General features: G+C 36.3%; 3 protein-coding genes and 1 non-coding gene across 6 annotated transcripts; 1 reads left to right on the top strand and 3 right to left on the bottom strand.

The window, feature by feature from the left end:
- Positions 1-196, bottom strand: LOC140811032 (U2 spliceosomal RNA). The gene has a single exon (XR_012113424.1). It is a non-coding gene; the product is annotated as a U2 spliceosomal RNA (small nuclear RNA).
- A 2,730-nt stretch (positions 197-2,926) lies between these two features.
- Positions 2,927-4,683, bottom strand: LOC140809704 (basic blue protein-like). The gene is made up of 2 exons (XM_073167416.1): positions 4,469-4,683; positions 2,927-3,196 (listed from the first exon to the last, which is right to left on the bottom strand). The coding sequence occupies exons 1-2, from the start codon at positions 4,647-4,649 to the stop codon at positions 2,997-2,999; spliced, it is 381 nt and encodes a 126-aa protein (XP_073023517.1). The 5' UTR covers positions 4,650-4,683; the 3' UTR covers positions 2,927-2,996.
- A 3,389-nt stretch (positions 4,684-8,072) lies between these two features.
- On the top strand, positions 8,073-11,244 carry LOC140810062 (NADH dehydrogenase [ubiquinone] iron-sulfur protein 8, mitochondrial-like). 2 transcript variants are annotated; one of them, XR_012113233.1, is made up of 8 exons: positions 8,073-8,189; positions 8,745-8,838; positions 9,346-9,399; positions 9,498-9,589; positions 9,794-9,966; positions 10,427-10,494; positions 10,569-10,680; positions 10,768-11,244. XR_012113233.1 is itself a non-coding variant. In XM_073167871.1 (8 exons), the coding sequence occupies exons 1-8, from the start codon at positions 8,136-8,138 to the stop codon at positions 10,861-10,863; spliced, it is 684 nt and encodes a 227-aa protein (XP_073023972.1). In that variant the 5' UTR covers positions 8,073-8,135; the 3' UTR covers positions 10,864-11,244. The 2 variants fall into 2 exon arrangements, 1 of the variants encoding a protein (XP_073023972.1); XM_073167871.1 differs by having other exon boundaries at positions 9,794-9,907.
- A 4,824-nt stretch (positions 11,245-16,068) lies between these two features.
- LOC140809428 (histone-binding protein MSI1) lies at positions 16,069-19,564 on the bottom strand. Of its 2 annotated transcripts, none has more exons than XM_073167048.1 (6): positions 19,066-19,564; positions 18,045-18,371; positions 17,782-17,934; positions 16,892-17,016; positions 16,656-16,754; positions 16,069-16,517 (listed from the first exon to the last, which is right to left on the bottom strand). In XM_073167048.1, exons 1-6 carry the CDS (start codon positions 19,408-19,410, stop codon positions 16,286-16,288), a joined length of 1,281 nt encoding a protein of 426 aa, XP_073023149.1. In that variant the 5' UTR covers positions 19,411-19,564; the 3' UTR covers positions 16,069-16,285. The 2 variants fall into 2 exon arrangements, with proteins under 2 accessions (XP_073023149.1, XP_073023150.1); XM_073167049.1 differs by having other exon boundaries at positions 16,656-16,751.
- Positions 19,565-22,879: the final 3,315 nt, after the last annotated feature.

The raw sequence follows: 22,879 nt of genomic DNA, 5'->3' as shown, positions 1-22,879 counted from the left end.
GTGGGGTGCGCCAGGCCCATGCAATAGTGCAACGCAAGGGCGACGCGCGAAGGCCCAGGCAGCAAGCTACCTTGATGGACCTTCCCCCTAAAAAAATAAATTTAATATCGTGTGAGCCATTGGCCCACGTATCAGATATTAAACTGATAAGAACAGATACTACACTTGATCTTAGCCAAAAGGCCGAGAAAGGTATGCTTTATTCTGTGTTGGAACAGCCTTTTTATACAACTCGCGCCAGCCTTACTTTTCTCAAGAATCGATGTGGGAAACAGAAATGATAGCTTTGCAGTCTTCACAGACTATGAGGAGCTACGGACGAGGAATCAAGGAAGAACATGGTATTTTGTAGTCTGTACTATTTTTTATTTAAAAAAATATTCTTTCACTAATTTTTATAATTTAATGTTAAAGTCATTTCCATTATATATAATAAAATCCACAAAACTATGATAAAAATTTTAATAATATCATATGAATCCCATATTTTTTCATCATTGATTTGTCAAAGTCTTACCCATATTAAATTTTGGTTTATTTTTGTTTAAGTGAAAACATAGATCGTCGAAAGTCATGGACATAAACTCGAGAAAGAAAACACACCCGAAATATATTTTCGTAAAAACTATACCTATAGCAACATAAATTAATGTATCCCTTTATAAAAGTAATCTATAATCTATACGATTGCATTATTCATCAATTAAGCAAAGCTTGATTCCACCAGCACAATTTGTCTTTGCCAGAAGCGAACGAGTTTGCATTTGACGGAACAGTGAATTGCGAATTTCGGTGCTACCCGTCAAATTTATTCGAGATCGATTCAAAAACCGGAATTCTTTTATAATTTTTGCTCAAATAAAGACTTGAGTTCGAATTCGGCTTGAAATTACTCGAACATGTTCGCGAGTTACTCGAAAATAAATATCGAAATATATTTATTTATTATATTTTAAAAAATTAAAGTTTACAAGCGGATCGTGAACTATCAAACGAATTATAGTTTGTACCCGATTTCGGCTAAAAACGTTTGAACATGTTTGAGTTCAACTCGAAATCGACAATTTTGAACACGAATCAAATATTTTTTTAACTGACTCAAAAAGTTTATAAACCGGCTCGATTCGTTTACATTATTGTTCTTGAGTGTAAATGTAAACAAATTCATGGTTATTTAATTAACCACGAAAGAAGGGTGAATTTGTTTTAAATCATCAAAATCAAACTTAATTTTGTATTCCGTCTTTTTGAGAAAAAAAATGTGTTTGCACTCTTTGATCTACAAAAAATATTTTTGCACTCCTTAGACTCACATGTTTTTTTTCATAGACGAAAATCGATACAAAACATTAAAAATATGGTATTAATATATAATATTTGAATATCAATTGTTTTATATCCGATATAAAACATAAAATTTTGAGTATAAAATTGGAACAACTTTATTAATATCAGCATTTGTTATATATGTTTAAGTACTCAAAAATAATATAATAGTATCAGATTTGAAACAATTGTTACTCAAATATCATATATTGTTATCATATTTTTAATGTTTTGTATCAATTTTCATATAAAAAAGACAAATATATCATTAATTCCAAAACTTGTTGTACATGTTTCAGTACTTGTTAATCATTTATTAATATCGTATTTGAAATAGGTATTTCTTAAATATCATATATTAGTATCATATTTTTAATATTTTATATCATTTTCATATGAGGAAAAAAAACACACGGATCCAAGAAATGCATAAACATTTTTTTTTGGATCAAACACATAATTTGTCCGATAGAAACTGAATGTAAACTTAAATTAGGGATGTAGATCAAGTATCCATTTACACTTGAAAAGGGTTAAATATTGAAACATTTTTTAAAAAAAAATTGTGTAGGGGCTTTATATTTGGATTTTTTATTTGTTTCTATACATTGTATTAAATTTGAGAATATTGTAAAAAAAGGAAGGTATCCTTTCCACACGAGGTTATTGGATCTTCTTGTACTGCATGTTAAATTGAGGTATTTGAAATGATTTAAAATTAAATTAATTTTATTTTGATTAATTTGTATCATGCAGATTTCAAACTTACTATTTACAACTATATAAATTTATTTATTTGAAATTCATCCAAGATAGGTATCGTTTAAAAATCTAAATATTAAATTCATTATCAGATTAAATCCCTGATTTTATATTAAATCAATCCATCCAAACAAAATCTTATGTTTTTCCTTCCTTTTTTTAAAAAAAAAATCTTATTGAGATGAATAGATAGGAGTTTCAATAATATATATTGAAACAAATGTGGCTAAGGCAAAAACTTGCGTGAGACGGTCTCACGAGTCGTATTTGTGAGACGGATATCTTATTTGGGTCACCCATTAAAAAATATTACTTTTTATACTAAGAGTATTATTTTTTATTGTAAATATGGGTAGTGTTGACCCGTCTCACAGATTATGATCCGTGAGACGGTCTCACATAAGACTCACTCAAAAATTAAAGACATTTATTTAAAATCCAAGTAACAAATGATTAATTCTAAAAGAAAAGAGCAATTTCTATGATATTTATATCATTATATTATTTATATTAGTAAATAAGAGGTCCTATGATAACTCACTCCGATTTCTAAAATAAATCATTTTTTTCCTCAAAATACTCATCCCCACACTACTAGTTTTATTTCCACGATAAAAACATAGTAAAATAAAATTAAATAGGAAACAATTACACGAAGCCCGATGAAATTTTACAAGGGTAGGAGAAAATTTCGAGATCGAGCATCCTTGTTTCTCATCCCTTCTTCAAATGAAATCCTATAGAATATGCTAAAGTTCATTTGAAAACAATTCCGACCGAGCGGGATCTCAAACGTTTCTATTTATAGCTTTAAATGCATATTACTTCATTAATATAGTGATCCATAATATAAGCAGCTTAGTTTTATAGATTTGCAAGATCACAAGTACTAGCACAAATGTGCCATTTTACTCAGCATTCACGGAAATCTTCATCTCAGCTAGGCAATGCCCTGGAATACTGCAAATGAAATAATTTTGTCCCTTCGCGAGCTTGATCTGATCTTTCCCCGACCGATAAAATTTGGACCCAGAAGGAGTCGTGCACTCGTTGTATCCAGCCCCGTTCACTTTCACAAGATTGTGGAAGCTTGGATTGTAGTTGAATACTGCGAAATCGACGACATGTTACGATATCTCCAAGTTCTGGTCATATCATGGTTTGTGGAAAAGGTCGTAGAGGCTGCTGTTTTTTAATTCTATATATATATGTATATCGCGGATTTTTTTGATAAATAAAAAAATTTAGAATAAATAAAAATTTCGGAAAAGTATATAAAAAATGTGAAACATTTGCGAAAAAATTCTAAAAACATTCCGCAACGTAACGGCCGTTCACAACCAAGACGACTAAGAACTTGGCGATATTCCATCAAAAAACAGCGCTATGATATGGATTATTCCATTTGCACTGCCTGCAGGAGTACATCCAAAGGCCGGAATTTTTTCTGGCCCAATTTTTTTTTTTTAAAATTTTTTTTTCCTATGAAGTGGAATCCCAACCATTTATATGCCCACATCCAGGATCGAACGAACCCTATGATATGCCACCGATTTTAGCCTGCAACTTTGTCGCATCATCCGCCCTTCCAGTTTTGGATTAAAGAGGAACTTTTTAGTACAAATTGATCACGTCAATTTTTAAGGTAGGTTTGAGTTTATTTATGGTACTAATGATTTGAGTTAATTATTTTTGTACGAGGAAAAACTCAAAATAGAGGCATGTGCAACCCATGTGCACAAAAATAAGATTATGTATCTCTATATCTCAGGCTATCCTGTAAATATTCCCCATTTTTCACAATTATTATTACTATAGGTCCGCTCTCATCTTATCTTAATAAATAATATAAAGGCGAGAGCAAAATTATGTATGCACGTACCTTTAGGCAAAAACTTGTGTAAGACGGTTTCACGGGTCAAATTTGTGAGACGAGTTTGTTATTTGGGTCATCCATGAAAAAATATTAATTTTTATGCTAAGAGTAATACTTTTTATTGTGAATATCGGTAGGATTGACCCGTCTCACATATTAAGATTTGTGAAACGGTCTCATATGAGACTCACTCAATATTTTATTAACGAGAGAACGAGGGATTTGGGCTGTATTTACAATTACATGAATTTTTATGAGTATGCATATACCTTTTTTTAAAAAAAAAACAATGTCTTCATTTTAAAAAAAAATGTTAATATAAAAACAAGATATTAAAATATTGATTAAATAGGTTTATCTTAAGGAAAAAATATATATAAAAAGGATGAAAATTGATTTATTAAACATGTCAAAAATTGTTTTTAGAAAAATAAAAAGAGTCACTTCAAGCATATAAAATGGATCGCTTTACGTGCATTTACTCTTCGTAAATTTTATGCTAACCTAGTACATCGCCAGCCACGAAGCGCTTGCCTTGGGGCCAGCCAGACACGAAGAAGCTCCAACCGCCGTCATCTCCCACGGTGTATGTGGCAGCTTCAGCCACTCCGCCGTGGGAAACCACCACCATAAGCACCATCGCCGCCACTCCAAGGATTACTGCACTGCCTCTTCCCACAGCCATCTTCGTTTCCTTTTTCTTATATATATATTTTTCTTTTTCTTTCCCTAACGCATAGGCAAATGGAATAAAATTTATATAAAGGAGAGTTATCAATTCGGGACACAATTAAGCTTAGTAGGTCCCACCTATAAGTGGCGGAGCCAGGAATCTGGCGCTACTCGGACTAGAATTTTAAATTTTAACATCTTTTAATATTTTAAATTGATCTACCCGCGTTAATATCAAATTTATCCAAAATTATACAAAAATTTACATATAATTTTTTTAAAAAATTTGAACCGGGTACAAGAACAGCTACCTCCGCCCCTGCCACCTATGTTACATATTCAATGGACTCCATCATACCATGTGTACATGGTAAACATCACTCAATAAAATTAGATTTAATTTTAAATGAAAGTGAAAACTGTAAGATTTGCGTTACAATTATTTAAATTTCTCCGATTTGGATTCAATTCCAAATGATAGCAAAAACACGCTTCACTTGTGGTGTGTAGTGACGAACTTTTTTTTAGTGAAATCTTTATTGAATCTAAGTGAACACGAAAACACGTTCTACTCTCGCCAGTTAAACACTCGTTTTATAATTTTAAAAAATACATTATATGAACCTGACAAAGTTCTTATAACCCGCAATGACGAGATTGGAGTGAAGAAGCTTCGAGGCCTTGCAGTAATGAGGGGAACATGACGGTTGAGTCATTTAAGATTTTGTAATAAATTTTGAGCTAACAATTCCGACTATCAATAAGGACACTCGTTTTCTTTCATGGGCTAACGACTTTTCGGGAGATGCTTCTGGATTCGTGGGTTCGTTCGATTCTATCTGTGGGAGTATTGCCCCACAGGATTTAAATGGTCCAGATTTAACCACATTTATGATTTTTTAAAAAAATAGTGGACCTCATGTACTTGTGGCAAAATCTGGACCCTAGATCTACACATAGGACACTGCCCCACAAGTAGGGTGAAACATTCCGGATTTGTGGGGGATAAATGGGTAGTTGGTGTAGGAGGCATTTTAAATCGACCATTAAATGTTATTGGTAATGGTGGGTTGTGATATTACAAACTTAGTTCACTTATTTTATAGGACGGAACTTGTCAGCCTTTATTTTGGCAGTCGGGATATCACAAACTCAGTCCACTGACTAGCAATGATATGACTAGAAGATAACATGTATGTCTGTTGATTGAAAAGCAGAAAACAAGAATGTAGAAACATCTTTGGATGAAACTTCGGGTAGTTTAACTACGGTTTGGTTTGATGATAGTTAAGAAAATCATTTCAAATCATATGTTATCAGTTTTAAAATTTTCAAAATAAATCATACCATTAAATATAAACAACCAAACCAAATTAAACCAATAATTTTGCTTTGGTATTATTTGAGTGATCGAACATAATTTCGAGTTGATAGCTAATCAGTGCATGTGGTCAATTGATGCTAGATAGAAGTTGAATAATTTTTTTTTATAAATAATAATTATAAGTAAAATTTTATAAATTAAAGGAGAGCAAAAACTTGTGTGAGACGGTCTCACGGGTCGTATATGTGAGACAGATCTCTTATTTGGGTTATCCATGAAAAAATATTACTTTTTATGCTAAGAGTATTACTTTTTATTGTGAATATGGTAGTGTTGACTCGTCTCACAGATTAAGATCCGTGAGACGGTCTCACATGAGACTCACTCTTAAAGGAGTTATTCCAGGGGTTTTTTTTAAAAAAATAATTTAAATTTTAAAATTAATTTAAAAAAAAAAGAGTTTGCAAGAATACCTCAATCTGCGCTTAAACGTGGAGCACCATCCGCGCTGCGTAAGCGCGGATATTTTTGTTGACAATGTGGAGCACACGTCCGCGCGACGAATCTTTAGCTACGGAATATATTGCTAAAATTGAATCCACGACGGTTTACAAACCCGTCGCTAAACGTAGCGACGGTTTAACAAACGTCGCTAAAATGGAATCGGCGACGGTTTTCCGAAATTTTGGTGTTTTCATTCACTTTGTATATTGCACGCTACGGATAATTATATTAACGCCGCGGATAATAGTATTAAAGCATGCACATATGTAGAGGTTGAATAGTAGAGGTTCCAGAAAAAACTGAAGTCAGCCATCTCTGGTTTAACCGTCGCTAAGTTTGGTTTTAAACATATATAACCGTCGCTAATTTTAACCGTTGCTAAGTTTGGTTTTTAAACCGTCGCTAATTTTAACCGTCGCTATGTCGAAATTTTGGTATATACATTCACGTCATACATTGCATGCTACGGATAATTGTATGAACGGCGTGCATATGCACGCCGCGGATAATAGTATCGACATCGTGCACATGTATGCCGCGGATAATCTCGAACTTTCAACGGCTTGCATCTTTGCAGCATGCAATGTGAGCTGATGAAAAAGAATTTGCGCGCTGTGAAAAACCATTTGTGTTGTACTGAAGACAGAGAAAAACACGGACAAAAATTCATCACGAAATAAGTTTTTTCAGGAACCTCTACTATTCAACCTGGTTTTTTCAGTGATTCAGATATGGCTGACTTTGGTTTGTTTGGCCAGCAGCGTGCATATGCACGCCGTTAATACTATTCAACCTCTACTTCGGGGATGGCTGACTTCAGTTTTTTCATGAACCTCTAATATTCAACCTCTACATATGTGCATGCTATCAATACTATATTACCCGCGACGTTAATACAATTATTCGTAGCGTGCAATGTACGAAGTGGATGAAAACACCAAAATTTCTGGAAACCGTCGCTGATGTCATCCGCGCGCAGACGTGTACTCCACGTCGTCAGCGTCCGCGCTTACGGAACGCGGATGGTGCTCCACGTCAGCAGCGTCCGCGCTCCATAAGCGCGTATTGAGTATTCTTGCAAACTCTTTTTTTTTTAATTAATTTTGAAATTAATTTTAAAATTTAAATTATTTTTTTAAAAAAACCGTTATTCCATGTTATAGATTTATGCAACCTATATAAAAAAAGCTAAAATTTTACTATATGATTACGTTTATTTGGGCTTGAATATGCAAAAAATAAATTATCTATGTAATTCGAAAACAAATAAAATAAAAATCTAAAAATATTTTGCATAATTTTTTTTTAGAAGAGTATATAAAGTGAAAACATAACGGTAAACCACAAAGATGTGTATTTTTAGAATCAACTAGTTAGTAAACATTAAATATTAGGTAAAAATTTATGTGATATATCTCTTATTTGGATCATCTATGAAAAATATTATTTTTTATGCTAAAAATATTATTTTTTATTGTGAAAATCGGTAGGATTGACCCGTCTTACAAATAAAGATTCGTAAGACTGTCTCAGAAAAAACTACTCTGATAATAATGAACTTTTACTTATTGGAGTATTTTTTTTATTAAAATAAAGCATGGCTTGAAAATGAAATAAGAATAATATTTCTATATTTTAGAAATATTAGTGATTTTGTTCGGTTTCGTCGACATGGCCTTCTCCTTGGCTCGTAAATCCGTGTCCGCTCTTCGCGCTGGTCACCTCGTAAGTCGCTGTTTGAATTCCTCATTGTTGATTTGATTTCTCTTCTTACACTACAATTTCGAATTCCGATTCCTAAATTTTGTTTATTGGTTTTGTTTTCGATTTTATGCCAATTTGATGAGAATATGTTGTTTTGCTTCTTTGATTCGCGTCATTCCTAGGGTTGAGTTTGGCTCCGATGTGATTTCGTTTATTCCGATGCCATTTTTATTGTTTAAGGAATAAAATAAGTACGAGTTTGCTGGTTGGTAAACATTTTTTACTTGATTTTTGTGCTTGTATTGTAATTCCGATTTCTGATCCTCGTACACAGCTTGTTTTACTGGTTTGATTGATTGTTTAGCTCATTTATTCGGTTTTACTGTTTCTAGGATTAATTGAATACGGTAGTTTGGGTTTAGTATGGAATTATTTTGCTTGCATCTCAATTGATGGAATATTTTTAGCTGTTTGATGGAGGGGCTAATCTTTAATTCCTCCATCACTAAGAGGGATGTTCTGCTAACGATTTTATTTTTTGTATTTTCTTAATATATTTGGGGTTGGGGAATGTAGGCTTTGACAGGGCAAACCTTGAAAGGAACCAGCTTCGCTGGAGTAATATATCAGCGCTCATTTGCCACAAAGCAGTCATTCTCTACCGATAAAGGTTTTTATTACATTAGAAAATTTTGAATTATTTTCTGTGTTGAATTAACGGTTGCTTTTGGCGTATAATACGCTTTAACAAATGGTTGTGTATTGAGATATGAATGGCAAATATTAAATAGCGCTATTACCAGGTGAAAGTGCTTTTGTCATGGTCCTTTGTGAATTTACATATGGAATTAGGATTAAGATTTTGTACTCCGATCTCTCCTACATGAAAGGGAAAGTAATTCTTGGTGAATATCATTCTTGTTGCCATTTTCATTTTGCTTTAGACCATTATAGAACAAATGGCAATCTGATGCTGCGGTAGATTTCGGCTGTGCATATTCTCTGGCATTGTCATCTCGAATACAGACTATTCATAAACAATTGATTCAGCATGCAGTTTATCTTCGTCGAGTTCATGCTATCAGATACTCGTGATATTTTGCTTAATAACCCTAAAAAGAAAAATGACATTGTCAAAAGTTGATTTTTAATTGGTTTTGGGCTCTTTAACCTACAGATGACGAAGAGAGAGAGAAACTTGCAAAGGAGATATCGAAAGACTGGAGTTCTGGTTAACAGATTTTTACATCTTTTACCTAAATTTGTTTTTTTTTTGGGTATTCTTTTCCATACAACCTTAAATTTTGGCTCCTTGTTACCTACTTGTAGTTTTTGAGAGGAGTATAAATACTTTATTCCTCACTGAGATGGTTCGAGGTCTGTCGCTGACACTCAAATACTTCTTTGATCAGAAAGTAACAGTAAGTGTTTAATTTTTTATCTTCTTTCTATCACGGGAAGGTTTCAGGTTCTTTGCTTTAAAGATTTTGGCTAAAGTGGATTGCAGGGGAGTTCAATTCCATAGCATATTATTATGTGTATTAACTGGGCCTTTGATAAGCAAGGCCTCGACTCTTGGTATTTTAGTCGATTGATAAATGCCTGAAATTACTTTTCTTGTGCAGATTAATTATCCTTTTGAGAAGGGTCCTTTGAGTCCTCGTTTTCGTGGAGAACATGCCCTGCGACGTTATCCAACAGGAGAGGAACGCTGCATTGCCTGTAAACTATGTGAAGCTGTTAGTAGTAGATTCCATTGCTCCCTTTGCTCAAGATTATTTCATGGTGGTATTATAGGGTCAGTTTATAATTAGTTTAAAAAAAACACTTTTCCAGTAGAAATTTTGTTAAATGATTTTCTTTTAAATAGAACGACAAGCTGTTTGTTTCTAGATATATAATAGTGAATAAAGTATTATTGTTTGAAGAGATGCTGAATTCTGACCTCTAAAAATCACATTTTATTTTACTTCTGCCTCGTTTATGCGCTTTTATACAATAGAGTCTCAATCAAAACATTACTTTTGCATAAAATACTCATGGAACTCATATTTAGTTATTCATTAAACTTTAGGGTGATGCCGTATATATCTGCATAGGGATTCTGGACTTCAACATGGCGTCTATTAGTTTGTTGCTTGATTGTCTACCTCACTGGAAATGTACTCCAGTTCTAAATCATTACATATATCGGGGCCTTCTGGTGCAGCTGTATTTATGTAGCCTTGTTGCTGATTATATTTTTATTTCGTGTACAGATTTGCCCTGCTCAAGCAATTACCATTGAAGCTGAGGAAAGAGAAGATGGGAGCAGACGGACAACCAGGTATGCTTGTATCTTGTATTTGTGTGCACAGACTACTTCTTATGGGTCACACTCGTACAAATCTTGATCTGCAGGTATGATATTGACATGACAAAATGCATTTACTGTGGTTTTTGCCAAGAAGCATGCCCTGTCGATGCAATTGTTGAAGGGCCCAACTTTGAATTCGCTACTGAAACTCACGAGGTCTGATCTTGTAACTTTAATTTTGGTTGAATGACATGTCAGAATACAACACTAATTCATTATCATACTTCTTGAATGTGATAATAGGAACTTCTATATGACAAGGAAAAGCTCCTAGAAAACGGTGACCGCTGGGAGACTGAGATTGCTGAGAATCTCCGTTCGGAAAGCCTATACCGCTGATTGCTGGTTCGTTCCCATCATCTCCAAAACATTGGACGTGCAGGAGATATTGAAGTTTTTGAAAAACTATAACAAATAAAGGAAAAAGTTTTTACTCTCCTGCTTGATGTATCTCCCGCTAGCTAGCGAGTGTCAATGAAATTCCTATTAACTTTTTAAAACTTGCCTCACAATCAGATAATGAGATTCTACATTCGACGTTTAATCCTCTTTCTCGATGCTTTGGTGAGTAATTCCTAGAGCAGACTTGGTTCCTTATTTTGAATCTCCTTTTTCCGAGTGTTATTTCATTCCACTTCTTCCATGCCTCTTAACGTTTAATGTGAATGTGCTTGTACTCTTTCAGTTCTGGATGTAATTTTGCAGACTTCCTTTGGTTTACCTGTGCTCTTTTCCATCTTGATGATCTTGCGAGCCCATCATATTTTTGGCATCGTCCATTGTTTTTCTACATTGTGATTATGTGGGAATTGGGATTGACATATTTTGTGAAGAGTGATATCTAACCCGATCCGACTCATGAAAATTATTATTTTTCATCGTAGGTGTAGATCAAATCAAATTGTAAGATTCATGAAATAATCTCAGAGAACGTCATTCTTTAACAAAATCTCTCTCTATTAAATCTCGATCTACAATTCATATGCTATTCTTCAATAAATCGGTGACTTGACCTTCTTACAGCATTAATGGTCCTCTGGTGAATTAATTGGTATCCATTGATCTCTATGCTGTGCTGTAATATTGAATAATTATCTACAATTTGTTTATTTTGTCTTAACCGAAATTCTTAAAGCAACATTATTCTATCGAATAGCCTTATTCGAACTCTATTTTTTTAAAGAAATATTTAAAAGAAAAGAACTAGTGATTAACAATGCTCACGATACACGATCGGTCTCTATTCTCCAAGATTCCAACGGGGGAGATCATTACAACTTTTTCCCACCATTAAAGTCTAGGTACTTTTAGGTTAAAAAATGATGATGTCTGAAAATCATTTATAGTATGCCCAAAAGTACCATTTAAGTACAAACATTGTCATTTTAAATAAATTTTTTAGTTTTTACCTTAAATTGACACGTGACTGAATTCTCTTTAAACTGATAAATAAGTTATCTTTAATTAAAACTGACTTATAGTATTAAAAATAGATTGGAAATATTTAAGTTCTCAATTTTCACCTTATTATTCAATTCAATTTCTTAATGTTGTAGGTTGAGCAGCAAGCGTGCATATCTCCATTATGTGTATACGAGGTATATTATCCTAACCCTAGTTATTAATATTTTTTCGACGTAAATAGGACATACCCAAAAATGTCAAACAAGCAATAACCAAAATATACGCTCGATAATCACATCATAACATAGATCCATCAAATAGAGCCGCACTAGCTTGAAGACGATATAATACAATAATAGCTCCTATGTGCCGGCCAACACAAGTACAACTACAACGTAATATCAGACGCTCTCTTAAAACATTTTTTGCCTCCACAGGTAAATGTGGCAATCACAGGAAAGATGAAATGCCACTGATGTTTTTACAACATACAAATATTTCCGATACTTTGGAAGGTCTTATAGTAATTATGTTCTGCTGTAAAATTTAGTACTTTATGGTTGAGCCACTTGATTGAGTACAAGTGTCATTAAGACCCAATAGAAACGTCATCATATATTCAGAATGATAGAAATCATGAAGTTGTTTAGTAACAAGAACATATACCACAGGTGCAAGCTGGACTAAAGTTAATTCATCCCATAATGTTTTCAGCTTTGTAAAGAAAATATTCACCGAATTCTGACCTTGAGAAAGATTAGTCAATTCACGACGCAATTGAAAGAGACGAGGGCCATTGCTTTGTTGAAATCTTTCCTTAAGATCGATCCAAATAGCATGTGCAGAATCAGAAAACATGATGCTGGCCGAGATTTCCTTGGTGACTGAATTGAGGATCCAAGAATGACCACATTATTGTTTCTAATCCAGGCATTCTGAAGAGGAATATTCGATTCGTTAGGCTTAGAGATCGAACCATCAATAAATCCTAATTTTTTTTAGACAGAAAATGCGATCCACATCGCACGACTCCAAGACGTGTAGTTATCACCTGTTAAATGTTGAGACACTAACGTAATACCCAGATTGTCGCTGTGATGAAGAAAGTAGGGACTGAGCGGGTCATCAATGACGGATCTGGTAGATGACGAAATCAAAGGATCGATTGATTGAGAATCCATGGATACATGAGAGAATAAATGTGAGGCCCAGGGTCGAAGAGGGCGGGGGGTGATCGCCGGTCCCATGAGGTTGTACGGACAATGAGCGGCTCCTGGCAGGCTTTTAAGCGGAGAGAACATGAATGAACCGATCTTATACCGGAAGGAGATGGATTCCAAAACTGTTCAGGTATGAGACTGTGCGGTTGATTAGAGGTTAAAAGATTTGATATGTACCACTCATATAAAAAAAAGTGCATCTTCTTTTTGGTAGCTCATTACATAAGAACTCCAAAGTTAAGCGTGTTTGACTTAGGGCAATTTTGGGATGGGTGACCCCCTGAGAAGTTTCCCAGGTTGCGTGTGAGTGAGAACATAAGCACGCTGGAAAGACCCGTCTTAATACAGTGAGGACAATCGTCGAATCTGGGGGCGTTACACATGGTATCAGAATCGACCTCTCCTAGTACGATTTGGTTCGGGGACGAACCAAGCGGAAGCTGGTGGGCATGTGCAATCGTCGAATCTGGGACATTACAATTGGTATCAGAGCGACCTCTCCTAGTACAATGTGGTTCGGGGACGAACCAAACGGAAGCTGGTGGACATGTGAGGCCCGGGGCCGAAGAAGGCAGGGGTGATCGCTAGTGCCATGAGGTTGCAAAGACAATGAGCGGCCCTTGGCAGGCTTCTAGGTAGAGGGAACATGAATGAATCGATCTTACACCGGAATGAGAGGGATTCTGAAACTGTTCAGGTATGGGAATGTGCGGTTGAGGAGGACTTAAAAAATTTGATATGTATTACTCATATCAAGAAGGTGCACTTCTTTTCGGTAGCTCATCACATAAGAACTCCAAAGTTAAACGTGCTTGACTTGGGACAATTTTGAGATGGGTGACCTCAATAAATCTTTACTTGCAAAGCAGAGATAACTAACAACTGAATTTTATCAGAAACACCTCCGATTTGCGGCGGTGACAGATCGGAGATGAAAGTTAGTGGAAAAGAGATTCAACTGATACCATATTAGAAGTGAATAGAGAGAAATTGGAAATCTGATATTCATTCTTCTGTTACCCCACTCCCGAGAAAGAGAGAAAAATGTTTTTTATACACACAGTATTATTTCTAAGTACACCTATTCACAAGCTGGAATATATCAACTTAAAACGGTGAGTGTCATATCTTAATGTATGTTGTCTGACACTTGAGTGTTTTTGCTAAATTGGCCAACTCCATATCAAAATGCGATACATATGCAGGGATATGGAAGACTCATGGCTAGGAACTTGGAAAAATTTCTTGAATCATTGCAAAAGAAGCTCTCTGAAGAAGATGAGCACCTTTTGCAACATATTATCAGCAAAAACTGCTATGTCAGTCTGAGGTCTGAGGCATCATCTAAAAGAGAGAACAATTTTGAAAATATATTACAATTAGCCTCACAACAACGGTAGGAACATCCCAGAATTTTGACCTGATTGAACACTCGAGGACAATCATTTTGGTTTTGGATTTTGAGCTGCAGGTATGCCGTGTGTCCTTTAATTGATAATTATTTGTTGCATGGTAGCTTTTATATGTAATGTCATTAAATGATCTTCCAATGACTTTAAGCAGAATTTTCCTCCCAGTAAATGGAGGAATTTGGGTGTTGATTCTGCAACTTCCCTTTTTCTGAAATATTCATTCCTCTACTTATTCTGCGATTGGAATGATTCAAAATAACTACGCCCCTTGTTTGTTTCCAGATCCTACGCTCATACCGTTGAGATTCATAACTTTTGTCTGCAGATGCTTTTTTGGGAGAATCTGCCGATATTGAGAAACCAGGAGGTCTACCGAATGCCGTCTGTTGGTAGCATTTTTGCAACACTTGATAGATGCTGCCAAAACCAAGACTCATTGGACCAACTATTCCAGCCATTCCATTGATAGACCCCCCTGGATTCATATTATTTGTTGAATTCAGATGTTGATCTCAGGAAGACGCAGGTTGAATTCGAGAATTGGTTCAAAGATCAAAACATTGAGGTATTTTAATCTACATTTTTACTGTCAAAGTTTGAAAATAAACCAAAAAAAAAAAAATTCTAAGACAACCAAGTTCTCTGCTTTAATAACTCTAACTTTGAACATACATCATCAACGAGCATTTTATGCACATATTCACATGCTAATCTATTTTGGTTATTTGAACAAACTTCCCACCATGGGGAAAGTCTGGATCTGTACATACAATTGAGGAACTGACACATGCCTTGGAAAACCACGATCTATTCAACTATTTTGGCCATGGCAGCGGTAAAAATACGTGAGAGAACAATTATTTTTGACGTGCATCCACATCACTATGCCTTAATTTTATTGAACTTTACTGACAAGAGTTTCATTATATTCGGTATTTCAGGAACCCAATACATTCCAGGTTGTGAAAATTTCAGAAACTCAACAATTGTGCTGCTTCTCTACTTCTTCGATGCAGTAGTGGTTTTCTTTATTTGAAAGGAATTTATGTACAAGTACCTGGTTGCAGGGTCACCTGTTGTCATAGCTAATCTGTGGGAAGTAACAGACAAAGATATCGACAGATTCGGGAAGACAATGCTCAATGCTTGTTGAGAGAAAGATCAGCCGAATGTACCAAACGTGATGTACCTGCACAGGCTCGTAAGCCATAGACATGTAATAATGGGCAAAGGATTGGATCATTTATGGCACTAGCTAGAGAAGCCTGCACTCTTGGTTATTGGAGCTTCACCAGTTTGTTAGGGTGTTCCCACATGTATAATTAAAAGAAAAGATGTATAAAATAATGATTTGAATGGAGATCCTGAAAATTGTAATTTAATAGTTGTGTTTAGAAGTGCTCATAATCGACAGATTTAATAGTGACAAAGGGAGTGGAAAGATGTTTAGTAATCCTCCTCGTATCTCATAATCCTCTCTGCTTTTGATTGATTTATACCTCATAGTGTTCAATCTCAGATCCAGTTTGTCTTTGATCGGCCCGCACTTGAATCGGGATAAATGTACAATCATAGTTCAGACGAGACCACTACAGTAAAGCAGATCAATCATAGCAGTTAACAAACCTGAAGAACTTAACATTACAAAAATATTAAGGAAAATAAAACACCAGAAGTTAAAGCACGAAATGCCTAGTTGTTCTATAATTCATAATCCTAGAGGAGCTAGGAGCCTTTGCTGGTGGAGTCATCTCCAGGTAAATCATCGTCATCATGGTAAATGTTCTCCGCCATCTGCCAAATTTGTAGTATGTTATCCTCAGCAACGCTTGCCATCACCCAATCTTCACACGGGTTCCATGAAAAGTCCGAAATTTTACTTGTATGACCACCGTGTATGAATAACAGCTCTGGTGGTCCGTCCTCAGCATCCTCTGGAGTCTGTTCTTCGTCAATCCTGCCAAGAAAAAAAAGAAATGAAATCAAGAGTGGCAATATCAGCATCTTTTAAGTTAGTTGACCGAACGACTGCTGTTAATAAGAATACAAAATATTATGTGACAAACCAACACTCCTAGCTGATCAAGTAAATCACCTGCTAAGATCCCAGATCATAAGTCTCCTGCCAAGACAACAGGAAGCTAAGATGGTCTCATTCTTTGGATTCCATCCAACTTGGAAAACTTCCTCCCTGCTGAGCAGTTAAAAGCAGACTAGAGGTGAAAACAAATGGCAGCCTAACGATTATGGTGAGGCTACATAGCAAGTCTGATAAGATAAATGAAAATATAGAATGTAATACTTTTAACAATTATAAGAAAGATTCCTTACTTGTGACAATCAAATATGTGAAGGGCTGTTGAAATCTTTCGCAAATCAAATAATTTAACAGTCTTGTCAGTAGAACCCGTCGCAACAACCCATTCATTGAATGGATTGAAAGCCAGACAGTTGACCTACCAAAAATGCAAATAAAAGAACTTGATTGAGAGTTCATTGAAATCTAAATGGCAGTGGCAATCTGAATATATGTATGGTGCTTGGAGCAAGCAAACCAAGCGATTGACAAAGAATCAGTTAGTTAAGAGTACCAGTACACATTTGGAAAGTGTCCTAATCACCACTTCAGGCAGATAAACTATCGTTGTACGATAATTTAATCAACAGTAATCATCCAAGCCAGTGCGGATTTCACTTTGAGCAAAAAGGTGATGTATTTCTGTGTATTTATATTATTTTCTTTACTGGAGTGGAAAAAAGGAAAATTAACGTGTCCTGTAGATCATGAAACATGTATCCTATAGAGAAGGTAACTAGTAAGAAAATAGCTTTATCAAATTAGCAATTAAGGGAACCGAAATCAAATGCCCTTCTCCCCTTCTTCAACTCTTGATATGAAGTTAAATTATCGATCAAAAGTCACAAACTTGAAACAGAAAACCGATCCCACCTAAAGTCAACACCCCAACTAGAAAATAAAGGGCGCTTGGCGCATTCTATTCAAAATAGAAAGGGCTTCCAATTTATTTACTAATAGATTAGCATTTCATAGTTCATGACCTTGCATGAGCAAGAATGTCAATAAATGAATGAATTCATCAAACAGAAGTGTAAAGGTTTCATCTACTTTATATTTTCGTTTCATATGAGAGAATCATAAGAATAAATATACTTATTCCCTTCTAGTTTCAAACAATCAAAATAGAAAATTAGAAACTGACCTCACTTTGATGAGCAACAACGGATTGTATAGGCTTGGTCACTGATGGAGTCCGGAGATCCCATATATGCAGATATTGATCATCTCCCACCGAACCAAACAAGTATTCATGCCTGAGATGCCAGGCTACATCTTCGACAACACCTTCATGAATCTACACCCGAGACACGTAAGTTTATCGACTCTCGAGGTAAAAACACAAAAACCTGATACTACTTTTCACCATGAGCAGGAACTTCTAGACAAAATTTCCCTCAAACATACCTTAAATATTTGCAATGCATCGAGAACCTTATTTTTAGGAGCTGCATTTATGTCCCACAAGCATATTTGGGCATCGTCAGAACCACTCAGTAAATGACCATGTTTGAACTGGCTCCATGATAAACCATACCCTTCGGTACTGTGGCCCCTCAGCCTCAAATCAGGGTTGCATGTACCATCCAAAGGAGGCTTGGATGGATGTTTGCTGTAGTCAAAAACATATACTTCAGCACTAACTGTCTTGGTAGCAATAATAAATGAGTTCTGAGGCATATAACGAGCTCGGTTGACCTCCCCATCATGATTTATTTGCTGAATAATTTGCACCTGAAATAAACAAAAAGTCACAACGTCAAAGGACAATGGAATCTATGTTAATGAAAGTAATGGTTCTGTCAAAAAAAGAAGAATAATGTATAATGAAAAATGTAATTGCTGCTTGTGTTGTGTTCTTTTCTAGTTCTAGAAGAGTGATCATATTCAGGTACAATTATTGTTCACCCATTGTAATTTGGACTTAACTAATATTGATTTGTAAACATTATCCATTGACACTCAAATCAACCGCTTGTGAGGGAGAATCTGTTTTTAAAAAATCACGAGTTTCATAGGACTCGGTGCTATTAACTTGTTTTACAGGCGAACTGGTTTTATCTCTCTACTAAACCAAGTTCCAATTGAAGTTCACAGTCTTTGCTTAATCTGAGTTAAGGCCCCTAACATTCAAAATTGGCTATTGGTCTTGACCGAGTTCCACCTATTCTCTTTCAGTGCTGAAATGCCAGACATTCCAGTAGAATTCAGGCTCCACCACTTGTGTAGAGTTGTCTATCTCAGTTGATATGTTACTTCCAGTTGTTTGGCTTTACCGTGGATTTTCTCACAATAAATAACTTTAATTTATTTAAATACTCAAATATAATTGTTACTGGGATTATTTACAAGTACTTCCAACAAAATCTATAGAGCAAGAAGAATAGTCTAGCATGAGTAAATTGGACGAAAAGAGAAAGAAGAAAACCTTTCCGTTGGCGCATCCAAATCCACCATATTCAGAGCGGTCATCATCGTAAAGTCGAGCATCATTCTCCGCATCCTCGAGGGGAAGCTGAACCTGCGCAAGCATCAGATAATTGGGCTCGTTTTCGGACGTATGGGTTCCCAAAATCATTTTTTGCACGGAATAATCCTTGCCCGGTGGCTCCTCCCTGTCAGGCAACCACTCAACGGTGAGCGAGGGCCATTCCAGCGCATGGGTGATGACCAAATCGTACAAAAATGGAGTGTTCTTCTTCCAAATCTTGTACTCCTCGTTAATCAAACGCTCCTCCACTTCTCCCCGCATCTCATCCTCATCCTTCCCCATTATTCACTCAATTCTTCAGCAAGATTCGAAAGGCGGGTGAAATTGTGCGGGATTTGGGAAATGTACTAGGGTTTTTGGTGCGAAGGAGTGGGGACTGCGGGAGGTGTAGCGGGAGAATCAGTGGAGTTCTTCCAAAGCTTTCTCAACCCGTTTACATTTTCTTTAAAAAAATATAATTAATAAAAAAATATAATTAATCAAGGTGAAATAAGGAATTTTTTTTTAAAAAAATAGTTCATCCAAATTATTTTACAAATTTATTTATTTTGATATTAATATTAACAAATAAAATTAAATTAAGATAAATTTTTATATTAAATATAATTACACCAAAAAATAAAGCAGTATGGTTCTAGGCAAAAACTTGTGTGAGACGGTCTCACGGGTCATATTTGTGAGACGGACCTCTTATTTGGATCACCCATGAAAAAGTATTACTTTTTATGCTAAAAGTACTATTTTTTATTGTGAAAATGGGTAGAGTTGACCCATCTCACGGATTATGACCCGTGAGACGGTCTCACATGAGACTCACTCATGGTTCTAATTCCAACTTTTATTCAAATCGGAACCATCACTTCTAGAAATGTAATCGATAACACAAAAAAATTCTCCTTTTCCAATTGGCAAAAATTTGTGAGACAATCTCAAGGGTCGTATTTGTGAGACGGATCTCTAATTTGGGTCATCCATAAAAAAATATTATTTTTTATGCTAAAAATATTATCTTTTATTATGAATATGAGTAGGGTTGATCCGTCTCACGGATTAAGATCCGTGAGACGGTCTCACATGAGACCCACTTTTTCCAATTTTGTGGAAAACATGAGTATCAATAATTATGATTTTATGTATATATAATTTCTCAATATTTTGTTAATTCATTAAAAAAAATTATTTGTCTGCTTCGTAAAAAAGAAAACGTGGTCATACCTGTTGATACACTCATAGGAGCTCGGGTCATGAATAACTCGAGAAACTAAATGGATAGCTCAAAACAGAATCAATATGCAGATTACTTTCTTCAGCAACCAAGTATGGGATTACCCAGGATATTTTCTCCCCGGGCAATCAACAGCTCGTGCTCTCATGCAAGTTCTCGAGAAACTTCTACTCGGTCTACCTCGAGAAGCGCACCACACTCGAGTTTACCAGTATGTGCTATCTTATGCTTGACAATCATTATTATCAGAACTACATGGGTTTGTCGTATCAGAGAAGTCATTAGAAGTAGGGTATGGGCAGCCTCTTTACCATACTTAGCAGGTGGGCACTTAAAACTAGGTAATCGTGAGATTTCCTCCTATAAATAGCAGGTATACTTCTCATTTACAGATTCTAGAATTTTGAACTCTCAGGCACCGACATATATCCTCACATATATTGTCATTTTCCTTCTTCTTCACCTGTTGACTTAAGCATCGGAGTGGCTACGCTAGACATTCCTCCGCGGCTCATTCACGAGTTCATTTCATTGTCTGCAGGTCATAGTGGAAGCCACATATTACAGAGATATATCTTCATCAGAGATATCTTCTTCCCCTCCTCACTTTCATAAACATCAAACTTTTATCATATCTGGTGGATTGCCCCGATTCCATCTACCCGATTCACCCGGATCACATCATTGACGTCGTCTGTGGGATATTTGAAGGCCCCGATAATTTTATAATCTGGAATTGGTAATCTTTCTATGAAATCCCAAGCGTGACTGATCGGGACATCGAGTAAGACTCTAGCCCGACTATTTAAGGGATGGGTGGTGATACCCCCATAGGAGCCCGGGTCATGGATGACCCGGGAAACTAAATGGATAGCCTAAAGCAGAATCAATATGCAGATAACTTTCTTTAGCAACCGAGCATGGGATTACCCGAGATGTTTTCTCCCCGGGTAATCAAGAGCTCGAGTTCTCATGCAAGTTCCAGAGAAACTTCTACCCGGGCTACCTCGAGAAGCGCATCACACTCGAGTGTATCAGTATTTTCTACCTTATGTTTGGAAATCATTACTGTCAGAACTACATGAGTTTGGCGTGTCAGAGAAGTCATCAGAAGTAGAGTATGGGCAGCTGCCTTACCATACTTAGCAGATGGTCACTGAAAATTAGGTAATCATGATATTTCCTCCTATAAATAGCAGGAACACTTCTCATTTACAGATTCTGGAATTTTGAACTCTCAGGCACTCGTATATATCCTCACATATATTGTCATTTTCCTTCTTCTTCACTCATTGACTTAAGCATCGGAGTGGCTACGCCGGACACTCCTCCGACGCCCATTCATGAGTTCATTTCATTGTCTGCAGGTCACGGTGGAAGCCACAGATTACAGAGAGATTACAGAGATATATCTTCATCAGAGATATCTTCTTCCCTTCCTCTCTTTCCTAAACATCAAACTTTCTCATATCCGGTGCGTTGCCCCGATTCCATCTACCTGATTCACCCGGATCACATCATTGGCGCCGTCTGTGGAAAATTGAACTCAAGACGTTGATACGACTCCTACCAGAAGAACCAATCAAGATACTTTCCGGGCTCCTAGAGATGATGCATTTATCTAAGGACAAGGTGGTCTTCCGCTCTCAGGGCCTCCACATGGTATTATCTTTTCCCCGGAGGAGTTGGCTCGGATTATATCCGATGCGGTGGAAAAAGCCGTAGCCCGAAGAGATGCTTCTCATCATGCTACACAGCCGGGAGGAGAATAGAAGAGACATGATAAGGTAGGGGATGAGGAAGCAAGGATGGAGGAGATGTAGTCTAGTGCTGGGTCCAAGTCCTCGACTGTGGTAGAAGAGTTGCAAGAGTTGAGACAGAAGATGAGGGTGTTGGAGGGACAAATGGAGGATAGAAGTCATTCTCGGGTAATCATTAAGGGTTGCCCGTTTTCTGAAGCTATTGTCCGGGAACCTCTTCCCGGTAACTTTAAGTCTGCCAAAGTTAAAGATTATGATGGCAATGCCGACCTCGAGGAACATCTGGCCAGGTTCGAGAATATGGACATATTGCAGTGTTATGCTGACAGAATCAAGTTCAAAGTGTTTTTGACCACTCTGGTTGACTCGGCGCAGCGGTGGTTTGATGGATTGGCCCTTCAGAGTTCTTTTGAGGACTTTCAGAAGGTATTTTTGCACCATTTTAGTATCAGTAAGAAATACAAAAAGACTGCATTTATTCTTTTTGAAGTGAAACAAAGTCCGGAAGAGAGTCTGAGGGCTTATATTCAGAGATTTAACAGAGTGGCTTTGGATCTCCCCTCTTGCGCCCCTGAGACCAAGACAACTGCACTCACCCTGGGGTTGATGGAGGGTGAATTTTTCCGATCACTAACAAAGAAGACGCCCGAGGACTTTGAAAATTTGCTGGCCCGAGCAGAAAAGTATATTAATATGGAGGAGGCCCAGAAGCAGAAAGGGGAGCCGGTAGAGAGAGAGAGAGAGAGAGAGAGATGAGACTGGGTAT

Source organism: Primulina eburnea, chromosome 13 (genome assembly GCF_022965805.1).
Source record: "Primulina eburnea isolate SZY01 chromosome 13, ASM2296580v1, whole genome shotgun sequence".
Lineage (NCBI taxonomy): Eukaryota > Viridiplantae > Streptophyta > Magnoliopsida > Lamiales > Gesneriaceae > Primulina > Primulina eburnea.
This window is presented reverse-complemented; position numbering and strand designations above follow the sequence as displayed.